The 24,173-nt window shown below is 46.5% G+C and overlaps 2 protein-coding genes across 4 annotated transcripts in view; one reads left to right on the top strand and one right to left on the bottom strand.

The window, feature by feature from the left end:
* ST7L (suppression of tumorigenicity 7 like) overlaps positions 1-2,420 on the bottom strand; it is a 40,949-nt gene extending 38,529 nt beyond the window's left edge. Inside the window, exon 1 of one of the 2 annotated variants that reach the window (XM_054027281.1) lies at positions 2,212-2,420. In XM_054027281.1, the coding sequence (XP_053883256.1) occupies positions 2,212-2,416 (205 nt within the window). In that variant the 5' untranslated portion in view covers positions 2,417-2,420. The remainder of the gene's footprint in view (positions 1-2,211) is intronic. The other variant, XM_054027282.1, reaches the window with a different exon arrangement.
* On the top strand, positions 1,535-23,973 carry CAPZA1 (capping actin protein of muscle Z-line subunit alpha 1). 2 transcript variants are annotated; one of them, XM_054027284.1, is made up of 10 exons: positions 1,535-1,633; positions 14,442-14,505; positions 15,816-15,867; positions 16,704-16,767; positions 18,224-18,430; positions 18,886-18,965; positions 20,358-20,436; positions 21,024-21,095; positions 22,081-22,143; positions 22,873-23,973. In XM_054027284.1, the coding sequence occupies exons 1-10, from the start codon at positions 1,538-1,540 to the stop codon at positions 23,011-23,013; spliced, it is 918 nt and encodes a 305-aa protein (XP_053883259.1). In that variant the 5' UTR covers positions 1,535-1,537; the 3' UTR covers positions 23,014-23,973. The 2 variants fall into 2 exon arrangements, with proteins under 2 accessions (XP_053883259.1, XP_053883260.1); XM_054027285.1 differs by lacking the exon at positions 1,535-1,633 and adding an exon at positions 3,564-3,644.
* The last annotated feature ends 200 nt before the right edge of the window (positions 23,974-24,173 follow it).

The following is a 24,173-nucleotide window of genomic DNA, read 5'->3' as shown; positions in this document are numbered from 1 at the left end:
AAAACTGAAGAGTGAAGCCTTTTCCCATTTTCCCCTGGCTCCTGGAAGACAAGAGAGCTTTCTCCCTTATTTCCACAGCTAATTGCAGCATCCTCTGTAAGATGCTGTCCAGAACCCTATGGGCTGAAATGAAACTCAGACTGGGTCAATTTCACCCAGTTTGGACATCAACTTGAAATGCTTTCATCTGAAGGGGGGGGAAATTGTGAAAGCAGTTACAATTCCTCCACCTGCCCGAGTCTCCCTGAAAATTGTCATTTTATAGTCACATATTCCAACCTTAAAAAACAAAATCTTCCATGCTGATGTATGAAAGATCCACACAAAGAAAACTGTACACAAAAAGCTGCCAAATGCACAAAGTAAACACACTAGAAAACAAGAGGAAAAGCATTGTTTCTTCTAGACTCTTTCAATTTTGGACATGTTAAATGTTACTTGAAACAATAATGGATAGGCCCCTACCAAATTCATGGACACGAAAAACGAGTCACAGACCGTGAAAGTGGTCTTTTATGTGCTTTTACCCTATACTATACAGATTTCATGGAGTAGATCAGCATTTCTCAAACTGGGGTTCCTGACCCAAAAGGGAGCTGCAGGGGGGGTTGCAAAGTTATTGTAGGGAGGTTGTGGTATTGCCACCCTTGCTTCTGCACTGCTGCAGGTGGCAGCGCTGCCTTCAGTGGCCGGAGAGCAGTTTCTGTTGGCCAGGCATCCAGCTCTGAAGGCAGCGCTCTGCCAGCAGCAGTGCAGAAGTAAGGGTGGCACAACCCTCCCTACAATAACCTTGTGACCTTCCCCCCCACACACATTCCTTTTTGGGTCAGGACCCCTACAATTACAACACTGTGAAATTTCAGAATTAAATAGCTGAAATCATGAAATTTACGATTTAAAAATCCTAGGACTGTGAAATTGACCAAAATGGAGGGTGAATTTGGTAGGGCCCTAGTAACAGGTAAAGACATTTTTAAACAGAAGGGTTGGTGTCCTCGAAAATATCATGCCCAACCCAACATACAGAGCACATGAAACTAGCAGTGTTTTTGTTTCCAGTAGTGCCCACATGTAATTAACAACCAGGCCTAAAACCCTGAAGAATTGATGGTCTATCCTGTGCTTTAATGATAGGACTATCCAGAAAAGCAAGGGTAGCTTCCTGCTCCATTTTTCTGGGCTGCACTTGACAGTCTGCTGCAGCTGGTTTATTTACAATGAACACCAACAAAACAAAGAACAAATCCCAATTATTTCTAGATTTTGACAAGATCAGAAGAAAAGAATATTTCTTCCCCACCCACCCTGTTTGTTTACTGTGTGCATATGACAGTTTTGTAAATGCAATCAGTGTCACTACTTGGGGGAGGATCTTTCACATATCAACAAGGGGGGTGGGGGGTAAAAAACCATCAATGTGACTGTAAAACCATGGCAACTATCAGGGAGCCTCAGCAGTCAGGTTCAGGAGGGGCAAACCGAGAGGAATCTGGGGCTGACACGACTTGAAAACTTACAGTACTTTTATTTGGAATTAATGACATTTCTCATGACGGGTGACGCCTCAGAAACCTCCACTGGGCCCATGGGAGATTGGGCAAAGGGGTCAGAAACCAAAAGCAACTACCTACAGGTAATATACCCTCCTGCCTACCCCACCCCAGGGAGCCCATCCCCCAGCCCAGGGGAACCCTCGTCCCCCCCAACGTGTTCCCCCAGACCCGCCCCCCCAGCCCGGGGGAACCCTCCCCCCTCCCCCCAACGTGTTCCCCCAGATCCGCCCCCCCAGCCCAGGGGAACCCTCCCCCCTCCCCCCAACGTGTTCCCCCAGACCCGCCCCCCCATCCCGGGGGAACCCTCCCCCCAACGTGTTCCCCCAGACCCGCCCCCCCAGCCCGGGGGAACCCTCCCCCCTCCCCCCAACGTGTTCCCCCAGACCCGCCCCCCCAGCCCGGGGGAACCCTCCCCCCAACGTGTTCCCCCAGACCCGCCCCCCCAGCCCGGGGGAACCCTCCCCCCAACGTGTTCCCCCAGATCCGCCCCCCCAGCCCGGGGGAACCCCCGCCCCTCCCCCCAACGTGTTCCCCCAGCCCCCTCACACCCCCGCCGCCCCAGCCCGGGGGAACCCCCGCCCCTCCCCCCAACGTGTTCCCCCAGCCCCCTCACACCCCCGCCCCCCCAGCCCGGGGGAACCCCCGCCCCGCCTCTCACCGGCCGCCAGGTTGTCCCGGAGCCGGAGCGGGACCCGCAGCCAGTAGAGGAGCCCGAGCGCCGCCAGCAGCCCCAGCGCCCGAGCCCAGGGCACGGCGGCCAGCCCGGCCCCCCGCCGCCTCAGCCGCTCCCACCGCCCGGGGGCGCCGGGCGAACCCTGAGGCTGCGCGGCCGGAGCCGCCTCCCCGCTGCCGCTGTCCGCCATGGCCGCGCCGCACCGCCTGGGCCGGAGCGCACCACTCGGCCGCGCGCGCGGGGGCGTCCCCGCCGCAAACGGACTGGGCTGCGCGCGCCCTGCGCTCTGGGGGGTCCGCGCGCTGCGCTGCGCCGGGGGGGGGGGGGGGGGGTCGGCTGCCTAGCACGTTCTGGGGACTTGGGTGCACACATTACTGGGGGTGCAAGCCCTGCTCTGGGATTGTGGGTGCGTGTCCTACACTCATTGGGGATGCACAGCACCGGGGGTGCATGCCCTGCTCTGGAGATTCGAGGCACACAGCCCACACTAACCATTTGGGGGTACACACAGCACTGGGGGTGCATGCCCTGCTCTGGAGATTTGAGGCACACCGCCCACACTAACCATTTGGGGGTACACACAGCACTGGGGGTGCATGCCCTGCTCTGGAGATTTGAGGCACACCGCCCACACTAACCATTTGGGGGTACACACAGCACTGGGGGTGCATGCCCTGCTCTGGAGATTTGAGGCACACCGCCCACACTAACCATTTGGGGGTACACACAGCACTGGGGGTGCATGCCCTGCTCTGGGGATTTTGGGGTGTATGTCCCAGACTAGAGATTTAAGGGGTACCCAATACTAAAGGACTGTGGTCCCCTACTGCCCGAGGATGAGGCTTGGCTGTGTCAGTGTCAGGCCTAGGACCCACCCCTCTGGCGTGCGTGGGGCCTCTCCACGCAGTACACGCCAACCCCAAGCAAGCAAAACTCGTGAGATTAGAAAGCAGTTGTGGTGCCTTTTCATTTGCTTTCCGGTGGCTGCCAATGCATTCAATGATTCAGTCACGTTCCCACCTTCCCCTTTGCAGCCAGGAGCGCAAAACCTCCCCTAATGCCCTTCCCCTGCCTCCAGGAGCTGGGGCTTTAAGAGCCGCCGCACCCAACAGTGCGGACGCGCCACGCACCGAGGTCATTGCACCAGGGGTAGAGGGCGGGGTTGAGCCACTGCCCAAGACCGAGATGGCGCCTATTAGCGTCAGTGAGAACTACCGGGGCCCACGATTGCCCACAATCAAGATGGCGCCGGCAGCACTTCCGGCCCGGCACTTCCGGATGGGCGGTTGCCTGCTGCCCCGCCCCATCCCCTGCTGTCAGTTCCCGGCGTGCTTTGCACGGGGTGGCCGGCGGGGCGGGGCCCAGCCAAAGGACCCAAAATGGCTGACTTCGAGGATCGGGTGTCGGACGAGGAGAAGGTAGGGGCAGGGTTTCTTGCCTCCCCCGAGCTTACCGCGTAGCGCCCCCTGCTGTCCCCATCCCCTAGGCGGACAGGGTCTCGGCCCCGCGCTACGGCAGGAGGAGACCCCCAAGCAGCCCCCTGCCCCTATAGCGAGGGAGAAACTTCTCCCAGTACCTCCCACGTCCAGGGAAGAGACCCCCTGACACTACTCCCCTATTCCGAGGGGAGAGACCCCCTCCAATACCCCCACATCCCTCTCTAGCGAGGGACAAGACCCACAATATCCCCCTCTGCTGCCCTCCCCCCAATATCTTCCTGGTGCCCCATAGAGGAGGGACAAGGACCTATGTGAACTGTTACCCTATAGGGAAGAGAGCCCCCAGTGTATCATCTTGCCTCCAAAAAGGAAGATAGTCACACCCCCATGAGAGGGTGAAAACCCCTTATACTAATTTTGATTCAGTATGGCATGTGCACACACCCCCTATAACTATATCCCCTTCCTGATAGAATTCTCCCTCCTCCTCCTTGCTCATTTCAGAGGAGAAGGTGCCTAGGAGGTGGTAGTACCTCCTTCCTCTTTTAGTATGTCCTTTTTGTGTCTCTAATAGTGGGGGGAATGGTGGCCTTTCTCTCCACATATTACTTCACAGACATGGGATGGGAATTGCTCTTGCTGTGGGAATAGCACAGTTAATCTGGACTGTTTCCAGTTGCCATTGGGAGGAAGACCGAGACAGTCATTAATGGAGAGCCAGGAGAGGAGCAGTCAGTTCCTTGTGATGATTGTTTCCTTCTAAGGTTTTTGTGCAAATGCTCTTTCAAGTATCTTTTTCACTGATTGTGGGGGGAAAAAAAAACCCTGTAAATGTCCATTTTCTTGTTGATGTCTTGTCCTTTTCTAGTAAGTCTCAACTCCTGCACCACTGCTGAATGTACCAACCTCAGGTTGGAAGTCAGCAGTCAGCTAGCACACAAGTTGGAGGAAGACTTGTGACAAGCCTCATCTCCTATGAAAAGTCATTGAACTATTTAGTGTCAACACAGCAGACAGGGCCTCTCCTACAAAGCAAATACACTGATTACATCTATATTGTCAATCCTAATTAGTCTAAAACTTTCATTTTGCCTTTATCTTTAGTTGAAGTTTTTCTAAATCCTCTTCGGATAGCCCCCTATGAAAAGAACACACTGAAAATTCAGAACACTTAACAAATTACAACCATAATTTAGCTGCATAACCTGAGAGTATATGGCTGTAGTCTGGGACATGTTCAGGAACATGAATTTGCCAGCACACTGTGTAGGCAGACAGAGCATGGCCTGCTTGCTACTACAGTGTATAAAAGACGCTGTCTTGTTCTCAGTTTTTTTCTAGATCTGGTCAGTCAGGGTGTGTCAGTTCCTTAATCTACTTCTGCTAGGGTTACCATATCTCATAAATAAAAAAAGAGGACCCTCCATGGGCCATGGCCCCGCCCCTTTCCCCACCCCTAGCCCCGCCCCAACTCCGCCCCTTCCCCCACCCTAACTCCGCCCCCTCCTCCCTCCCACTCCCAGCCAGGGGGAAAGGGCTGCCCCAGTGCTACCAGCATCACGGTTTCCCGGGCAGCCCCCAGACCCTGCGCCCCCAGCCGGCGCTTCCCCAGCGCAGCTGGTGCCCGGGAGGGGAAGTGCCCAGCCGGGGGCGCAGGGTCTGGAGGCTGCCCAGCAAACCGTGAAGCCGGTAGCGCTCGGGCTTTGGGCAGCCCCCATGCCTCCGGACCCTGTGCCCCCAGCCGGGCACTTCCCCTCCGGGGCTCCGGCGGCTCTGCGTAACTTACACTGTATAAGTTACACAGAGCCGAAGAGGAGCAGAGCCCCCGCAGCTGGAGGCTCTGCTCCTCTTAGGCTCTGTTTAAGAGCCGAGCTGCCCCAGCGCTACCGGCTTTGGGCAGCCCCCGTGCCTCCGGACCCTGCGCCGCCGGAGCCCGGGAGGGGAAGTGCCCGGCTGGGGGCGCAGGGTCCGGAGGCAAGGGGGCTGCCCGAAGCCAGTAGCTCTCGGGCAGCCTGGTTCTTAAACAGAGCCTCCAGCGGCTGGGGCTCTGTGTAACTGACCCTGTGTCAGTTACACAGAGCCCCGGGGGCTGGAGGCTTTTCTCCTCTTTGGCTCTGTGTAACTGACACTGGGTCAGTTACACAGAGCCCCGGGGGCTGGAGGCTCCAGCCGCCCCCGCTCTGTTTAAGAGCTGGGCTGCCCAAGCGCTACCGGCTTCGGGCAGCCCCGTGCCTCCAGACCCTGCGCCCCCAGCCGGGCACTTCCCCTCCCGGGCTCCGGCGGCGCAGGGTCTCCAGGCACGGGGCTGCCCGAAGCCGGTAGCGCTCGGGCAGCCCGGCTCTTAAACAGAGCCTCCAGCGGCTGGGGCTCTGTGTAACTGACACTGTGTCAGTTACACACAGCCCCGGCGGCTGGAGGCTCCAGTCCCGGGGGCTCTATTTAAGAGCCGGGCTGCCCGAGCGCTACCGGCTTCGGGCAGCCCCGTGCCTCCAGACCCTGCACCCCCAGCTGGGCACTTCCCCTCCCGGGCTCCGGCGGCACAGGGTCCGGAGGCACGGGGCTGCCCGAAGCCGGTAGCGCTCGGGCAGCCCGGCTCTTAAATAGAGCCGCCGGGACTGGAGCCTCCAGCCGCCGGGGCTGTGTGTAACTGACACAGTGTCAGTTACACAGAGCCGGGCTGCCCGAGAGCTACCGGCTTCGGGCAGCCCCGTGCCTGGAGACCCTGCGCCGCCGGAGCCCGGGAGGGGAAGTGCCCGGCTGGGGGCGCAGGGTCTCCAGGCATGGGGCTGCCCGAAGCCGGTAGCGCTCGGGCAGCCCGGCTCTTAAACAGAGCCTCCAGCGGCTGGGGCTCTGTGTAACTGACACTGTGTCAGTTACACACAGCCCCGGCGGCTGGAGGCTCCAGTCCCCGCGGCTCTATTTAAGAGCCGGGCTGCCCGAGCGCTACCGGCTTCGGGCAGCCCCGTGCCTCCAGACCCTGCGCCCCCAGCCGGGCACTTCCCCTCCCGGGCTCCGGCGGCGCAGGGTCTCCAGGCACGGGGCTGCCCGAAGCCGGTAGCGTTCAGGCAGCCGGGCTCTTAAACAGAGCCGCCATTTTCCCGGACATGTTCCGCTTTTTGGCAATTCCCCCCGGACGGGGGTTTGACTGCCGAAAAGCCGGACATGTCCGGGAAAAAGAGGACGTATGGTAACCCTAACTTCTGCTAGCAATAGGAGTTCTCATTGATTAAACTTTGGTTTCATACGCAAGAAGCGGCACAAAGGGTAGATACAAGAAAGATGGAATGAGATCACCAGATCTCTTCACAAACACACACACAATTTTGTTTCAGTGTTTTAAACTGCCATTGGGAAGGTTCATTTTACACTTTTTTTCTTCCCAGTAATTTTTCTTCATTTCCTTTCCACCCCCACCCCCTCCAATATTCTTTTGAAATTTTCTGACCAGCTTCAGCTCATAATAAGGATCTGCTTCATAGATTCATTTATGTACTACCCTGGCTTTCCTCTCACTTGGAAGCTAGAATTGCCTGCTGAATGTTGATACTAAAAATAGAGACCTACTTTACTTAACTAAACACTGGTATTTTAAATTCTGATATTTTGGTACTTTGCATTATTTATCTTCTCATAGCTTTGAGTGCAAGTACTATGTTAGTCTTAGTAGTAGTATGGGATAAAATATGCTTTCTTCTGAACAATTCTAAGGCTAATTTCTAACAGTTTTCTCCATTTGCAAACAGCAGTTTTTAAGCTAAACACCCAATAAGTGATACCTGGTGTTTGTGGTGATTCTGGCCATCTGTTTCTGTGGCTTTCTTTAGTCCAGGCCTCTTCCTAAATCAATGATGTTAGTGACCCTTTGCAACAAAAGAAAGGAACAAACTAGGCAAAGGAACAGAGGCCTCTATCTACAAAAAAAATAATAAAAATGTAGGCTCTGCTGTGTTTTACAGAGCCCCCACTCAGCTGCTGCCTAACTGTGTAGGCACTTAAATTTTTGCTGTAAAAGTTTCTAAGGTGCTTAAGTTGCAGCTTTTTGACATGTGCACCACTGTCTCATACCTAAGCCCCAGTGTGATCAAAAACCGAGTCAGGTGTTGCCCTGTCTATTGTGCTCACTAGATTGGGCCTTCTAAGCAAACTTAGAGCATGCTGAATTCTACACAAAATGAATGAAGGAGTGATCACCTCCTTTAATACCTTTAGCCCAGTGGTTAGGGTTTTCAGGTGGGATGAGGAAACCCTGGTTCAGTTATCCCGCCTCTGCCTGATGAGAGAGGATTTGAACCAGGATTTCCCCTTATCAGGTGAGTGTCCTAACTACTGATTTATAGAGTCACTCATTCTGTCTGTGGGCTAATGAATGTTTAATTAGATATACAAAATGGGACAGCTTCAACAAGAGAAATTGAGAGAGACTTAAATCAGAATAACCCATAGCCCTTTATCAGAGGGGTAACCATGTTAGTCTGGATCTGTAAAAAACGACAAAGAGTAGCCGTGTAGCCACAGGACCAATAGTCCTTTAGTTAGGATAGTTTGCTCAATATTGTATAGTATAAATTCTAACCATAAGATTGTATATTTCCTCCTTTTGAGTAAATTCTATACCATTTTCAGCTATTTATACTTTATAGTTCAATATTGAATTTCAGCTGAAGATTTTAACAAAATAAATTAAGCAATCTTTTACCCCTTTCAGTAGGTGTTTCCCCAATTTTAAAAATGTTGGAATCAGAAGGGAACTGAGACAGAGATTAAACAAGTTGCCTGTGGCATCACTGGGAATAGAACTCTGAGCTCATAGTCTTCTGTTCTAACCAATAGACAACCTTGCAATCACTTTGCTGACAAATCTAGGGCATTGTTTGTTTTGCATACACTTTCTCTTTTTAAATGCTTAGCTTTAACTGCTCTGATTTAAAAAAAAATCAGTGCACATCACTGAGAGACCAAGCAAAATGAACTAATCTGATTTGTCACATCTATAAGTATCTATTCGTTGTCCCTCATAGTCATAAGTAAATGTTGGATAATTGAAGCGTATGCTGTATATTCAAGACTTTTTGAATGTATATAGCTCTGGCTTCTTATGAATTCTGTGTACCGTCACCCTCTTTTTCTGCTTCCATTTAAAAAAAAAAATGTGGTCAGCTGACTTCACTACTTGACGCTTTCCCCATTTTAGAAAGAGGAAGTTAGTTTCTGCTAGCACTCTGCAGAGATACCTGAAATGGTAATGATGAGCCAGGAAGTAGGTCAGTTTTGCAGAAATAGTGTTAGTTTCATACTTCTGCAGATGAACATGCTATCAGTGTGCTGACACCCAAAGGCGAAGAGACTCCAAAGTGACAACAGTGCGGAAGCTTGATATAGAGGATTAATTTCTTTACCACATACAAAGTCTGCTTCTTCCATTTCATGGGTAGACATTGTTGTTTTCAGTTGTGTGGAGTAATGATCTTTTCCATTTTTTTTTAATTGCTCCTGATCAAAGGGAGGGGAGGGAGAGGATAAAGTTACACTTTATAAAAATGATTACATGCCTTCGCAGTGTGTTTTGCTCATGGCTGCTGTTTTAATGGCACTTGTCCTAAATGTAGATTTGTCAATCACTGTCTTGTCTATTTAACTTCACCAATCCTACTAAAGTGGGAGAAGTTACTTACAGATTGAAGTGTAGGTAGGAGTTGTGGTTTATTCAGGGTTTGAGTCCTGGACTTAGCCTTTTAGGAAGCAAACTATTTTAGGTGCAGGGCAGAATTTGGGTCTAAGGTGGGATAAAATACCAAAAGAGAGGTGGTTATGTCTTCCTAACTATAATAAGGCCCCACTTTATCAGGATCCCAAGTACAATGCAGTTGTGCAGCTGCATTAATGACCAGCCATATCATTTATCTAATTACCAAGATGTTGCATAAATATAGACACTGCATAATTATTTTTTAATGGCCTTTTATCCAGCTGCCATTTTAGGAGCTCAGTTGGAAGAGTGACTGTGTCCAGTTGGGGAACTGGAGTAGGGGGACTATATCCTCTGCCTTGATCCTTCCAATTGAAATGGATCTTGGCATCAGTTAGATGAAGTTGTGTGTGTACTCTGAGTACAGCAGTTGTAGTAATGCTTTAACATTTCCAGAGTGACATGTCTTATGTTTATGCTTATGCTTGTACTTTCTAAGAAAAGCACACACATCAGCCACGTAGGGTAGGACTCACAGTAAAGTCTACAGGGCAAACTGTGGAACAGCAATGTCCATATTAGTTACTATCCCGTAATCCTGATCACAGTTGAGGATAGTCTAACGCTTTCTGTTACACATTTGCAGAAGTTATATGGCTATTAGATACTCTAACTAGAATGAGAGTTACTTAGCTAGTGGAATTTTATTAAGCAATGGAAAAAACACATTTTAGCAATTTAAATGTCTGGCATGTTTCCGCAAAAAGCAGAAGGAAACTAAGGGCTTGTCTGCATTGGCACTTTACAGCGCTGCAACTGTCTTGCTCGGGGGTGTGAAAAAAACACCCCCCTGAGTGCAGCAAGTTTCAGCGCTGGAAAGTGCCAGTGTAGATAGCGCACCAGCGCTGGGAGCCACGCCCCTCGTGGAGGTGGGTTTTTATAAGCTGATGCCGCAACTACACAGCCACGTTAAAGCACGGCCGCGGCAGCATTTTAACGTTGCTAGTGAAGACGTGTCCCCAGACTGAAAAGGTGGGCAGACATTCCATCCCGCTTCATGCCCGTGTTTATGACTTTTTATTCTTTTGTCAGTTGCACTCAAGCATAATTTTTAAAATAAATAAGTATAAATAGTTTTTGCTTTTCAGGTATCGGTGATACTGGCACCTTGCTCAAGCTTAGTCCAGCTAAGATGGAGGTGATCCTGGTAGGATGGGAAAGCACCCAGAAAGCATGGCAATGCCTCCTCTGTCAGTGAAATATTTTAAATCCCTTTGAAGGATGTGGAATTACAAGCTAGACGCCAGAAAAATGTTTTTAAAGGGGGTTGGCCTCTCAACTCTGCTCCTGCAGATTAATTGATTGAATGATTAATTTGATATTTGTACTACTCTGGTTTGTTGTTCAAAATGGCCTTTACAGGACAAATTTAAAACAATACTTGCTGTATCAGCTGAAGACAATGAATGTAATGCCTTATCCAGCAAGAAAGCCTTAGCCAGCTTTTGCCATAATCGAAAGCTATGAATAACTGTAAAACTAAGTGGAAAAAAGTGGTATGTTTTATATGTAAGCCTCAAAGGGAGCAGTGTAATTGTGGGGCTGAGTCTATTTGCCTCCAGAGTCCTGTCCAGTAACATTATATTGCCTCAGGTACTGTGCAAACCATAAAGCCTAGATTGGAATTAGGAAACCTGTTGTTTAGACAAACAAATTTGCCTTAGTACCATGTGAATTCAAATGATACAACACACTAGCATTTAATACATTTTAGAACTCACTGGTGGTTTTGATTTTCCTTTCCCACTTCAGAGTTCAGGAAATCTCAGGTATTACTTTCTTCTGACATCAGCCTGCTCAGATCTTTATCATAGTGCTTCTGATTCCAGATGCCTTAATTTTTTCACTACAGTGTGAAGCTTAATGATAGGCCCACAGTACAACTATGAGTGAAATATACAGTTCTAGACAAACGAATTAACAATGTGTCACAGAATGGCACCAAGTCCCTTTATTGACACATGCCAGAAATGGTTCTACATTCTATGTGGAATTGTTCTCAGGTTTTTCCTTAACCGGAGTCTCCAAATGAACAGTAATTCCAGGAAAGAGAGTAACGTGGCATTACTAATGATCAGGGAGCTTAACTTTCCGTGATTGGGGGAAAAAAAATTATCCGATTAAAAAAACCTCACAAAAATCCATGTTTTTCCATGGTTAAAATGAAACACTGAACTAGTTCCCTAGCCACAATATATATAGGTATCAATGTTTTAGTGATATACAGTAGAACCCCATTTATCCGAGCCTCCATTATCTGGCTTTCCTTATTAACCGAACTACCAGCTGCCCAGGGGCTGACCGCCCACGCCCCAGCCACCAGGGGCTGACTGCAAGAGCTATCAGCATTGGGCAGCTGGTGGTTTGGTTAATACAAAGAGCTGGATTATGGAGGCTCGGATAAATGGGGTTTCACTGTATACATTTTTATTTTTTCACAAAAGATTCACTGTAAAAATGCAAATTCCACATTTTTCCATAGCAAATGGATTGCTAGGATCCCTGATAATGATAAACCATGGTGTCCAGTAGTGAATCCCTAGTCAACTCTGTGCAAACTCAGCAACTAATTGATAGGCTTAGATGAGCTTAAATAGAAATTTTCTCCCTTGTTTCCAAATAGGAGGGCTTAGGTCTAAAAGTTTCCTGACCATATTCACTCCATGGTCTTCTTGCACAGGTCATGTTGTGTGGATGAACGATAGAGATGTACCTGTGTAATCAAAGTAGTATACATACACGATATCCTGAATTTTGAAGAGGTGTTCAATGCACGCAGCAGAAATAATGTTGGCTTAGGGTTTGCTGCTTTGTATTCCCAAAGGTTTTGTGGCTGCTTTTATTTAAGTATTTGGAGATGCTTTAGCGCCAGTAAAAAGGTTTAACTGTGGCTCCTGCTCTCTAGATTGCAAGAACAAGAGAGTCCTGATCAGACTGCCACAGTAGCTAAACAGGTCAAAAACTTAGAGATAAGTGCCTGGCCTCACTGCTGACTAACTCTCTGATCCTTCCAATGTTTGTGAAAAGCCTTAAGGCCAAGGGTTGTATCACTGATCTGCTTAATCAGGCCAAAGCCGTGGCTACACTCGAAACTTCAAAGCGCTGCCGCGGGAGCGCTCCTGCGGCAGCGCTTTGAAGTGCGAGTGTGGTCGCGTGCCAGCGCTGGGAGAGAGCTCTCCCAGCGCTGCAGGTACTCCACCTCCACGAGGGGATTAGCTTACAGCGCTGGGGCACTGTTTACACTGGTGCTTTACAGCGCTGTAACTTGCTGTGCTCCGGGGGGAGGGTTTTCACACCCGAGCGAGAAAGTTGCAGCGCTGTAAAGCACCAGTGTAGCCATAGCCGTAGTCTCTTTACAACGTGTTCAGGAAATAATGTTTCAATTGCCAGCTGGAGAATAACTTTGACCTCTGTGAGGTCTTCCCATTTTTTTTCTACATTGTGGACACTTGTTTGCTCTGGAGGACATGCATCACAAAGCCAGGCAGTGTTGGCAGATGTGCCCCCACCTCAGGGTGGTGGGATTCACCAGAATCGCACAACAGCAGATGCAAGAGAAATCACTTGTTTAAATCTGGAGGCTTGTTTCTGAGGCAGGGTCTCCCTCTGCTGACATCTCAATTTCATTTTGTAACTTTCCCTCACTGTCCACTTTTGTACTTTGTACGTTTCCATCACTCCTGGCTTTCTCACTTTGTATCTTTACACTTTCTTCCATGAGTTCTTATAACTTCAATTACTTTCTCTTTGAAGCCTGTAAAGCATAACTAATTGTGTTTAAAGTAGGCAGGATTACATCTTTATGCAAATTTCTAGTCCCATGGTACTTGGTGGGGAAAGGGTATTTGCCTTCCTTCTTGGAAGGGATCTCCTCTCTCAGCTATCACATGCTGCTTGTTTCCTGGTGGTCAGTGGCATCTCCTCCTACCAGTCATCAGCAGCAATGCAATTACATCACAGGCAACCCTCCCCTCTCTCAGTGAATATTACACCTCTTAGCTACACAGTTATCCAGTAGGCTGTCATCTAGTAGCAGGACTTTGGTAACTCACTCTGTCCGTAATTGACATATGGACCTCCAGGTAGTTCCAAGCAGGGAAACTCAGTGGTATTTTGTTAGGTCACAAGAAGACTGTTAGATTTTTTTAAAAGGGAGAATGTTGGCTAATTGTGTGCGCCCTTGTGCAGGCTGAGCAGTTTGGTGTCTAAGGTGATGTTTGTGATCAAAAAGGGTGTTTCCAAAGCAAAGTCCACGTTTTCAAGTGTTCACAAATTGTGGGTGACCATCTTGGGAGTCCTAGCGATTGATTTGTCAGAGGTGTTGAGCATCTGCAGCTTCCATTGACTTCAGTTAGAGTTGTGGGTGCTCAGATACTCTGAAAAATCGGGCCCGAAGTCTCAAGTTGGGTCCCCAGAACTGGAAGCGCACAATTTCATTACACACACACACACACATGCGCGCACGCGCACTATTTCCATTGATCATCAAAATGTACAGATGGGCAAAGTAAGAAAAATGCTATTTGGGAACGTTAGAGTTTGATTTAAGGGTATTTACCGTGTATTTTGGCATATGATATTGACAGTTTGTATTTTAACTGTTAGAAAGCTTTAACTTTGACTTTCAACATCTGTCACTAAATAATAATTGCCTGACCCCCTCATAATTTCCTACAATTGTGAAAATCTAAATTTATGACCATCAAAATGAATGCATAAAACCTATAATTTTGTGCAGCTGTGAAAATTTACCGGGATAAAATTTTTAAAAATACTTAAACATAAACATCAATATTATCCATCGAAATTATTTAAAAAAAAAAATCCGATTCTGTCAAGCTTAACTAAAGGACGCTTTTGAAAATTTGTGCCTAAATCTGTCCATAAATAGTAGCACTATCTAGAACTGTAACACTCCGTTCTGCTAGTGAGCTATGTTGGTGGAAATATGTTGCAGTTTGTTGGTACCAAAACAAAAAACGTGCACTGTTTATTGAATTTAGTCTAATGACTGTTTTGCTTAACTGCAGGTGCGTATAGCTGCAAAATTCATCACTCATGCACCACCAGGAGAATTTAATGAAGTGTTTAATGGTGAGTAAATAACAGAAAATTAAATAGTTTATAGGATTTTCCAGGTTTCAGCTATTATCAGAAAGAAAATATTTAAGGTACCTCACAAAATAGGGTTGGCAGAGGGGCAATACTTTTTAAGGCCAAGATTTTTCAGAAGTGGCTAATGATTTTAAATACTGCCTTATGACATCTGACAAGAGGCTGGATACACAGCACTTTCTGAAAATCAGACCCTGTTAAAGTGTCCCAACTTAAACACCTCAAAATTGAGGCACCCAAATCCGCCATTTTTGGAGTCACGGCCTAGGATCCTAGATTAACGTAAATCTTTGTGTGATCGTTGTTTATGTGTGCATGTCACATGGATGTTGTTCTATTGTGTTTCCTTAGTACCTTTCAGGCTTGAGCTGAACTGTTTGAAGCCATTTATATGAATGCAAAATCCTTTGTCTGGATGCCATTTCACCTTGCTGCTTTGGTACATATTCTAAACTGGCTTTTACCAGACAAATGTAAAATCTAATTGTAAAGGGATATCATCAGGTACTCTGAAGCTTATGTTATGGAGACATAATAGTAACTAGCTTTCCATTTATGTAATATATTTTGGACTCCATCATCAGAAAACACCACAGGAGCCATTTTCACTGTCCAACGATGATGTGACTGGAATTTTGTTAGAGCCAGAAGGGTTTTTGGTTTACTTTAATTCTACCATAACTCAAAAGTGGCTAAAGAAATTCTTTAACTTAATGATAAAAAAAAAGTTGTTTTGAACAGTGACCAAGAAAGAAAATTACAGCCCCAAAGGTACATGTTTCAGAAAGCTGTGATTGTATGAAAATGGAGAGTATAATGGAAAATGATTAATTCTTATTCTGCTACTACTACTACTACTAATATTATGTAGAGTTTCATCAGTAGATCTCAAAGAACTTTACAAAGCATCATCATCCCCATTTTACAGATGCGGAGACTGAGGCATGGAGGTAAGTGGCTTGCCCACAGCAGGCCAATAGAAGAGCCAGGAATAGAATTCAGGTCTCCCGAGTTCCAGTCCAGTGCTCAATCCACTATAGTGATAGTTACTTGTAATGACAGGAGTATAGCCCCTCTGCCTAGCATGGTTATGCTCTACTAGCCTTTAATCAGAATCATCACACAGACAGCAAGGAGGGAAGAATTTAGTTCCATTATACAACCACACAGTGTTTAGTAAAATGATTTACAGCCACTGTAATGTGTTTGTTGAGCCTCTGTTTCCGTTTCAGTTTTAGTGTGCAAAGACAGACATTTGATAATCTGCCTGAACACTTTCTTTTCTCTAGATGTCCGGTTACTGCTTAACAATGACAATCTTCTCAGGGAAGGGGCAGCACAGTAAGTATTATTTAAAACAGGTTTCAGAACATTTTAAGGAAGTGTGTAAGTGTGTGTTTTTCAGTCTAATGACATAATGATGTGAACTGTGATCAATAATGATTCACCTTTGTTCAAACCATCAGAGGACTGGTACCTGTCATGCTCTCTGGAGTGGTTCATGATCGTGAATGCCATCCTCAGGGCGGGCAGATATCAAGAAGCAGAGATAAGACTCCAACTAGTTGTATGTTCTATAATTAGCTTTCACCAACCCAGTAACAAGTGTGAACTCCTGAAGCACAAAAACAGTCGTACCATGGAGTCACAGACAGTCCCCGTGGGCACGCCAGTCTGTCTTGTCCCCCAGGCAAGCTGGAAGGAGGGCTTGGTACATGTACAGTGCTGCAGCTGTGTCGCTGTAGTGCTTTAGTGAAGACGTGGTAGCTATGTTGATGGGAGAAGCTCTCCTGTCAACCTAGCGCTGTCTACACCAGGGGCTAGGTTGGTAAAACTACGTTGCTCAGGGTGTGGATTTTTCACACCCCTGAGCGACGTGGTTAGACCGATGGGCGTTTGTAGTGTAAACCAGGCCTTAGTGATAGTTGGTTGCTCTAAACCAAAGATCTCAAAATATTCATGTTGCTCCCATCACAGGAAACCAGTCATTTACCCCAGGTCAATTCATACCTTAGATATCACACCAAAATATATTCCCAAGAGCACTGTCTATGAACGTATTAAACATGGACATTTTCTCTGTACTGGGATTTGTATTCATTAGTCCCTCAGTGAAAATATAAATAATAAAGATTCTACAGTTAAAGCTTACCTTTTTTCTTTTCAATTATTAACAGTGCATTTGCCCAGTATAACATGGATCAGTTCACTCCCGTGAAGATCGAGGGGTATGATGATCAGGTAAGACAAAGTTTTGCTGCCTGTCTTTGCAGGTTTTCAGATTGGTATCCATCACTGCAGGTATTACGATGTCCTTCCATAACGATCTGGATGGGAAGTTCTGGTTAGGTTGAAAATATGATCTTCTGATCACCTGACATTTTTCTTTGCACTCAGTACTTAGCAAACTTCTCTCCTTACAGAAAAGCCTCAGACTGAATGTTTCCTTGTGACCATGCTCTCTGTTACTAACTAAATGGGGCTAATGCCGTACTCCTTCCTTGGGCACAACTCCCTGCTAAAGCCAGCGGAAGTCTTGCCTGAGGCAGAGTGAGCAAAGAATGTTTTTCTTTTAGGGCTGTTTAGCAGCTCTCAGATTCTGCATACTCCCAGCTCCCATTGGTTTCAGCATCAGGCTCTTAAAAAATAGCATATGTTTTTTCCATTTCCATCTAGACCAAACCCCTCCTTATCCAATTATTCCAAATACATTGGCTCTCCCATTATATCATTTCAGCCTTCCTGCATTCCCTTCTCCTGTATAAAAACACAAACTAAAGAACTTCCCGTTTGCCTCCAAAAGATGGTCTGGGAATTTTTTTGCCTCTTGATACTTACAGACTGAAGTTTCACAAAGGGTACAATTAATTTCCGTTTTTCTGAGGAAGAAAGTGGGCCCTGTTGGAGACTGAAAGCAGGCTTGGCTGCCTCTGGTCTCTGAGCTCAATACTGATACAGGAACTGCATCCCAGTGTCCACTTGTGCCAGAGGGCTCGGTCAAGTGGTGCAGGCATGGGAAATATAGCAATACTAGGCTGCCGATAGAAGCAGATGTGACAGAAGCTGTAAAACCTGTGAGAAAGAGGTTTGGCTCTTCTGCTTGGTCTGGTTCTTGAGATGACTGATCTCCCGGTGGGGCAGGGAATGCCCTGTTGTGCTGTTCAAGACCATTCACCCCAGCCTAAACCTGATACATAGTGAAGTAGCCACATCTACTCTTCCTCCTTGATCAGAGGAGGAGTTGCTGCAACATACAGGCTTATGGAAGGAAGAAGAGAGAGGAAAATGATGGAACCCTGAGGTACACCCACCCTTCCCTCTAGGAAGGAGAAAGAAATGGGGCTTGAGTTATCCTATTATAGTTTTACAGAAGCAGAATAATTGATGTTTGTATTTCGTAAAAGGATCCCAAAAAACGTTGTAAGCTTTTTATACACAACATCACTGAATGCAGCCATCTTTGGTGAGAGGGAAAGTTTGTCCAAGGACCTCACAGCAAACCCCAAATCATTAAGTGAACCATAGAAACATTAATGTCCTTGCAAAGGAGAGGGCACTTCAGATCATAAGGTTTCATCTGAAACAAATAACGCCTTGTGGTGAAATCTAGCAAACTTGCACTCAAGAGCCCCAGAAGAGCAATGTGACATTTAAATCAGCATAAGAAAGCGCTTCGATCTTTCGCTTTATTTTTCAGGTCTTAATTACAGAACACGGTGACCTGGGCAATGGCAGATTTTTGGACCCAAGAAACAAACTTTCCTTTAAGTTTGATCATTTAAGGAAAGAAGCGAGTGATCCCCACCCTGAGGACACAGAAGCAGCTCTAAAGCCATGGAGAGATGCCTGTGACAGTGCGCTGAGGGCATATGTGAAAGATCACTATCCCAATGGCTTTTGTACTGTTAAGTACCTACCTTATTTCATTGATGGTTCTTTGCCCCATGTCTGTTAGCCCCATAGGGAGACTTTGTACTGTATTTTGGGCTCGCATGAGTGTCTGTCTTGTAGGTCCTAATTCTTGTACAGCAAAGACAAGAGGGTGCAGAGATTTTGTGTGCGCAGTCATATCGTGTAAAGCAGTGGCAAAATGTTTGTTTACCGCAATCACCTGTGGGTAAATATGCACGAATGCACCTTGCAGCCCTCTCCAGGGCCAAGCTGACCAGGAAAGGGAAGTAATGTGTGTGTGCGTAGACAAGGTAGCTAATGGTGTATGTGCACTGTCTGCTCTCGCTCAGCGCTGTGGTATAGCAGGATATTGAAGCTCCATCTAGTGTTCCTGGATTAGGAACTCAAAGCTGGTGGAATACACACTTGGCACGGTGATGCTTATTTTTCATTTCTTTATGAATTCAGGTTTACGGCAAGACTATAGATGGACAGCAGACAATTATTGCCTGTATTGAGAGCCACCAGTTTCAGCCCAAAAACTTCTGGTAAGAATATTTTCAAGTGTTCGTGCTGTTATGCTTAAACAAAGCACACAAGATCTTTTATAGGAGAGAAGGCAACATGCTACATTTATGGAGAATACAGCAGATAGCATATGCTTTTACGTCACACACACACACACACACACACACCATGCACACAGTCCCGCCAGTCGATGTTTATAATTACCAGTCCAGAGTCTGGATCAATCTAGTGGCCAGCCAGATTGGTCGCAGAGGGAGCCGGGCTCTGTCAGTCGCGATCCGATGCTCCTGGAGTAGTGGCAAGACTAACCCAAAGCCCCATGGCAAAGCACCCTGTTCTTATAGTCCTTTTTCTCCGTTGAAATCTATGGATTTTGCTGTGTCAGTTTATGACAGGTTACTCCTTAATTGGTGTTATCTTTTGATGTTAACATTCTAAAACACCTCTGAGAGGGTCATCCTGTCCCGGATTTGATTTACTCAGTTGTCTGTAGGGGTGCCAGCCTCAACCTCAGGGTCATCAATCTGCCCTTCCTCAATCATGGATGCGTGTTGATGGTTCTCTGGCGTCAATAAGTCTCGATAAGTGTCTTCGCTCCTCCTTTTTGACCATCTGGTTAACAGTGGCCTTCACACCTTATCTTTTCCTGATGCATGCATTCCTCATTCACACAAACAGTCTTTGACAGAGACCTTTGAGAATACAAACAGCAGTTTTTTATATCGAGCGAAAAGACATTGTAAATTAAACCTTGCTAAATTTTATAACCAAAACAATTCACATTGAAGCCGCCCAGACCTTCAGCGTATCTCTAATCTACTTAACACAGACACAATACAGGATCGTGTCTCTTACTAACTAAGCCTTAAAACAAAGAACTAAAAGGGCCCAATTTGTAATGTATATGGGAAACAGAATCCCATAGTCCCAGAGGGTCATTCCTTTCTGCTTTTCAAAAAGGGTGGTTGGCAGGACGAAATCAAATCATACATTAAGTCTCATAGTGCAATTATAAAATCCTGCTCCTACAGTGCTCCTGCCTTTTCTAGCCCTTTGAGCACAAGTTCTTCCTTTCCGTGCCTGCTTCCAAGCAGTAGGCTGATCCAGAACAGGTCCTCTGCTTCCGGTCTTGCCCACTTCCCGATAGCTTGTGCTTCTGGCGGATGAAATTGCTCTGAGAGAGGCCCCTGTGCTGCTCCATGAACCAGCCAGTGAAGGAGACACTAGTGAAGCCAGGGAGCTGTAGCCCTCATTGTTTCAGAGCCCAAGCTGTACTGATGCATCATTGCCTTGAACTGCTCTGCACCAATGGACTGAGGTGCCAGGTGAGGCCTTTGAATGTGGTCACAGGGTGCTGGAAGACGAGCCCACGGGGCTCTTTCCCAGTCCGTCTGTGCTTTGGTTCTTTTTAGGAATGGCCGTTGGCGATCAGAGTGGAAATTTACCATCACGCCCCCTGCAGCTCAGGTGGTTGCAGTCCTAAAGATCCAGGTTAGTTACACCGCTCAGCAACAATCGCCTCGGTTGCATCGCTGCTTCTCCAGAAGTTCTTATGGGTTTGACTCAGAAAAGAAACCCTTAGGGGGGTCCACAAAGATGCCATTTTAAACTAGGACACGCCATGACTGCTGACTTGTGCGTCGGCTGTTGAAAATACTAAAGAAATGTAATCCTTTGAAAGTTATAATAGCTAAAGTCTGGCCCGATGGTTTAGTGTTAGTGGATTGTATTACCATGTGCATCCAAGCTCTGCACTTCACTCCTGGTCCCTGCTAACCAGGAGTGAGCCTACAAGTTGTCCTGTGAACCCTTTATTGCCTGCTCTCATCCCAGCTGTCATGAGTGTTTACTACATTAGCGTAATATTGAAAGGTCCTGGCTGAGAATAAAATCCCTTGGAAAATCCAGCCAGCCTTAGTCTCCACTGCAGGCTGAGAAAACTGTCACAACAGTGTTGTGCGTTTCTCCTGGTCTTTGGCCGTGTCTGTGGACAGCGCCTAGCATAATGGGGGTCTGGCTCGAGGTATTACCACAATATAATGTTAATTATAAACCGGGCTTGTTCTTTCTTTGTGCAGGTTCATTACTATGAAGATGGCAACGTGCAGCTAGTTAGCCATAAAGATATCCAAGACTCTCTAACGGTTTCAGTGAGTATGGAGAATTTACAACATTTCAGCAGCTCTTTTGTGTTGGTTTATGTCCCCAAGGGCAGCTTTGCTCTTTAATATGACTCTACTCTTCATTGAATATCAGGGTTGGAAGGGATCTCAGGAGGTCATCTAGTCCAACTCCCTGCTCAAAGCAGGACCAATCCCTAGACAGATTTTTGCCCCAGGTCCCTAATGGCCCCCTCAAGGATTGAACTCACAACCCTGGGTTTAGCAGGCCAATGCTCAAACCACTGAGCTATCCCTTCCCCTCCCTTGTGTCACTTACTGTAAAGGCTTTTGATCAAATTATAGGCTGACCAGTCAATGCAGCAGCAACACATGCAGTGGCCTGTGGGAAACCCAGCTTCTTACACTGCTTGTAGACTAAAGACTGTAGCGAGAGGCATGCTGCAGGGTGTTAGTTGTATGCTCTTCACATTTAGAGTAGGGGTCACGTATGCCATGGGGGAAACCAGTTGCCTTCTCTTCCCTGTGGGAGGAAAAGGGAGAATTTGAACCCAAATACAGCAGCATGTTTCTGAAAAATCTTGATCCTTCAGCACCAAGGCCAGGCAAATGTAGTTGCAACAAGTGCTTGAGTGCCCTCTCCCCAGTGCTGAAGAGAAGGTAACAGTTTTGTACCGACAAAAGGGGGGCAGTAGTATCTGCTCACAAGTCTGTTCTGTATCAAGAACGCCCAGTTCACTTTTGCTCACTAGAGGGCAGCCCTGTCTTTCACTTTGTACTGGATAGTGTGTTTAATGTCAGCTTCACTTACGTCTGTTCCCTGCCGAGCAGCAGCACAGTTGCTAATGGGCACTGGCCCGATGTAGGCCTGAAACTGTCCGCTTTGTCTTTCCCTAATCGCTGATGAGCTAAGTAGTTACAGAATTTCATTCTAGAAGGAAACCCATTTAATACATTTTTATATTCAGCCTTTTGATTGAACTTGAAAGTAAATTTTGTTCCTCTTACTCTGTAGAATGACGTCCAAACAGCCAAGGAATTTATTAAAATCATAGAACATGCGGAAAATGAGTATCAGGTAAGAGAATTTAGCAGGGATCCCTGTGATTCCATTAGGCTTGTTTACTTTCATGAATATTTTAAAATATACTTCCCTCTATTTACAAACAATCAGAACATGAGATTAATGCTCTAGTTTTGTTCCACCCCTTGTCCTTTCTTCTCTACCTTCTTTTTCTAGTTTCATAGTCAGTTTATCTGATTTTGATTGTAAATTCTTTGGAGCAGGGACAGTAGTTTATCTGTAAGCCACCAGGCACAGTTATGGGGCTTATATAAGTGTTTAAAAAACAAATGAAATAAAGTCAGCAGTAGGGCAAGTCCCTTTAAAGGATATTAACAAGAAAACCAGTGGGGCCCGGAAGGTGCAAAGTCACTAATTCCAATTCCACACTGCGTACAGCTGTTGGCAAGCTCAGCAGAAAGGCCAGGGAGCCTGAACTCTCCTCTCCACCTCCCTGTGACTAAGAGCCTTTGCTAAGGAAAGGTCTGCTACAGCTTCCCATGCAATGCTTGTTCTGTGTGTAAGAAGGGGCCTTACCAGAAGGCCTTTTGCAAATAAATTCACTTGGGAAGGAGAAGGCAAGAGAGACCCTTTCTCAACATACACACACTCCCCTGCTAAATTTGCTTTATCAGCTAGTTGGTAAGTAGCATGTCTGGCTTTAATACTGAGTAATGCGTTTTGAAAGCATCCATCCTCCTGCTGTAGTTTAGACAAACACTTTCAATGTGGTTGCTCTTGCAGACGGCAATCAGTGAAAACTATCAGACTATGTCCGACACCACGTTCAAAGCCTTGCGTCGGCAGCTGCCCGTCACTCGCACCAAGATTGACTGGAACAAAATCCTCAGCTACAAGATTGGAAAAGAAATGCAAAATGCTTAAGGCAGAACTGATGAGATTGATGAAATGGTAGCGTACAAAAAAACTAAATGTGGTCATATGCCAAGTAGGTGGTTTCCAAACCAGTGTGGCATTTTGCTAGGGCTTTCAAAGTTAACAAGTTTTCTTGCCTCAAGGAGAACTATTGAACAAATAGCATTGTCTTTGTGTTTTGTGTTCCCTACCATATAAACTTCCTGTTACTGCATTTACTGGTAGGTCATTTGAATTAAACCACATTCATGGTTCGATGGTATAGCTCTGTTTGGGAGTCACTGTAATTACTGGTTGGAAAATTTCCTAGCCCTGAAAGCCCTTTTATAAATACAGGCAGTTGGTGTTGGGAGTATTTTCCCTGCACCCTTGTACAGCACTGCAGGTACTTCAGTAAGTTTGTCAGATCTGGTAACAGCTCAAGCTGCTGCGCTGCAAACTGTAACAAATGCCAGAGAAGACGCATCTCCCACACATGCCTGCTGTCGATCTCTACATAGCAATGGGCCTATAGGCTTAGATTTTAATATCTGAAATGAGTTTACATGATCCCTTACAGAAATCTCAAGAAGGCCAGATTTTCTGTGTAAGTAATTTTTTTAAACCCAAAGATTCCACGTTCCCTCTAAGTGAACCTTTTTTTTTTTTTTTTGGCTTTTCTTTTCCCTGGAAGTGTGGTTAATAGACATCTGCATTTTTACAGAACAGCTAATCCAGTTAGTTCTCTCTCTCTCTCTCTTTTTTTTTTTTTTTTAGTATTGTTAAGTTTGTTAGTATTGTGACTGCTGAGACATTTTGTCTGGTTGGAGATTAAATAATAGAGTTAAAAATGCAAATGTCTAAGGAATAGTAGGTATGTTGTGCTTTAATGCTTTGTGGCTGGTTCCTAGAATTTGTACCACAGGTGTATGAATGGATGGTGTATTAAATGATAAATAAAAGATTTGCACCGAAGTGAGAGAAAAATCACTCGCAATCTTGGTCTCTTTCTGTTGGGGCCAGTTTCTTGTTATACTTGGAACACTGGGATTAATATCTGCTTTTGAAAACTTGCTCTAAATTATTCCATTTTTCATAGCACAGAAAACAGCTGAGTGATTGAGAAGCAGCTTCCCCTGAAAGAGAGAAGTACATTTTCTCTCTCTCTAAGGCCATGTCTACACTAGCAC

Source organism: Malaclemys terrapin, chromosome 4 (genome assembly GCF_027887155.1).
Source record: "Malaclemys terrapin pileata isolate rMalTer1 chromosome 4, rMalTer1.hap1, whole genome shotgun sequence".
Lineage (NCBI taxonomy): Eukaryota > Metazoa > Chordata > Testudines > Emydidae > Malaclemys > Malaclemys terrapin.
The sequence above is the reverse complement of the archived record's forward strand: the minus strand, read 5'-3'. Positions and strand labels throughout refer to the sequence as shown.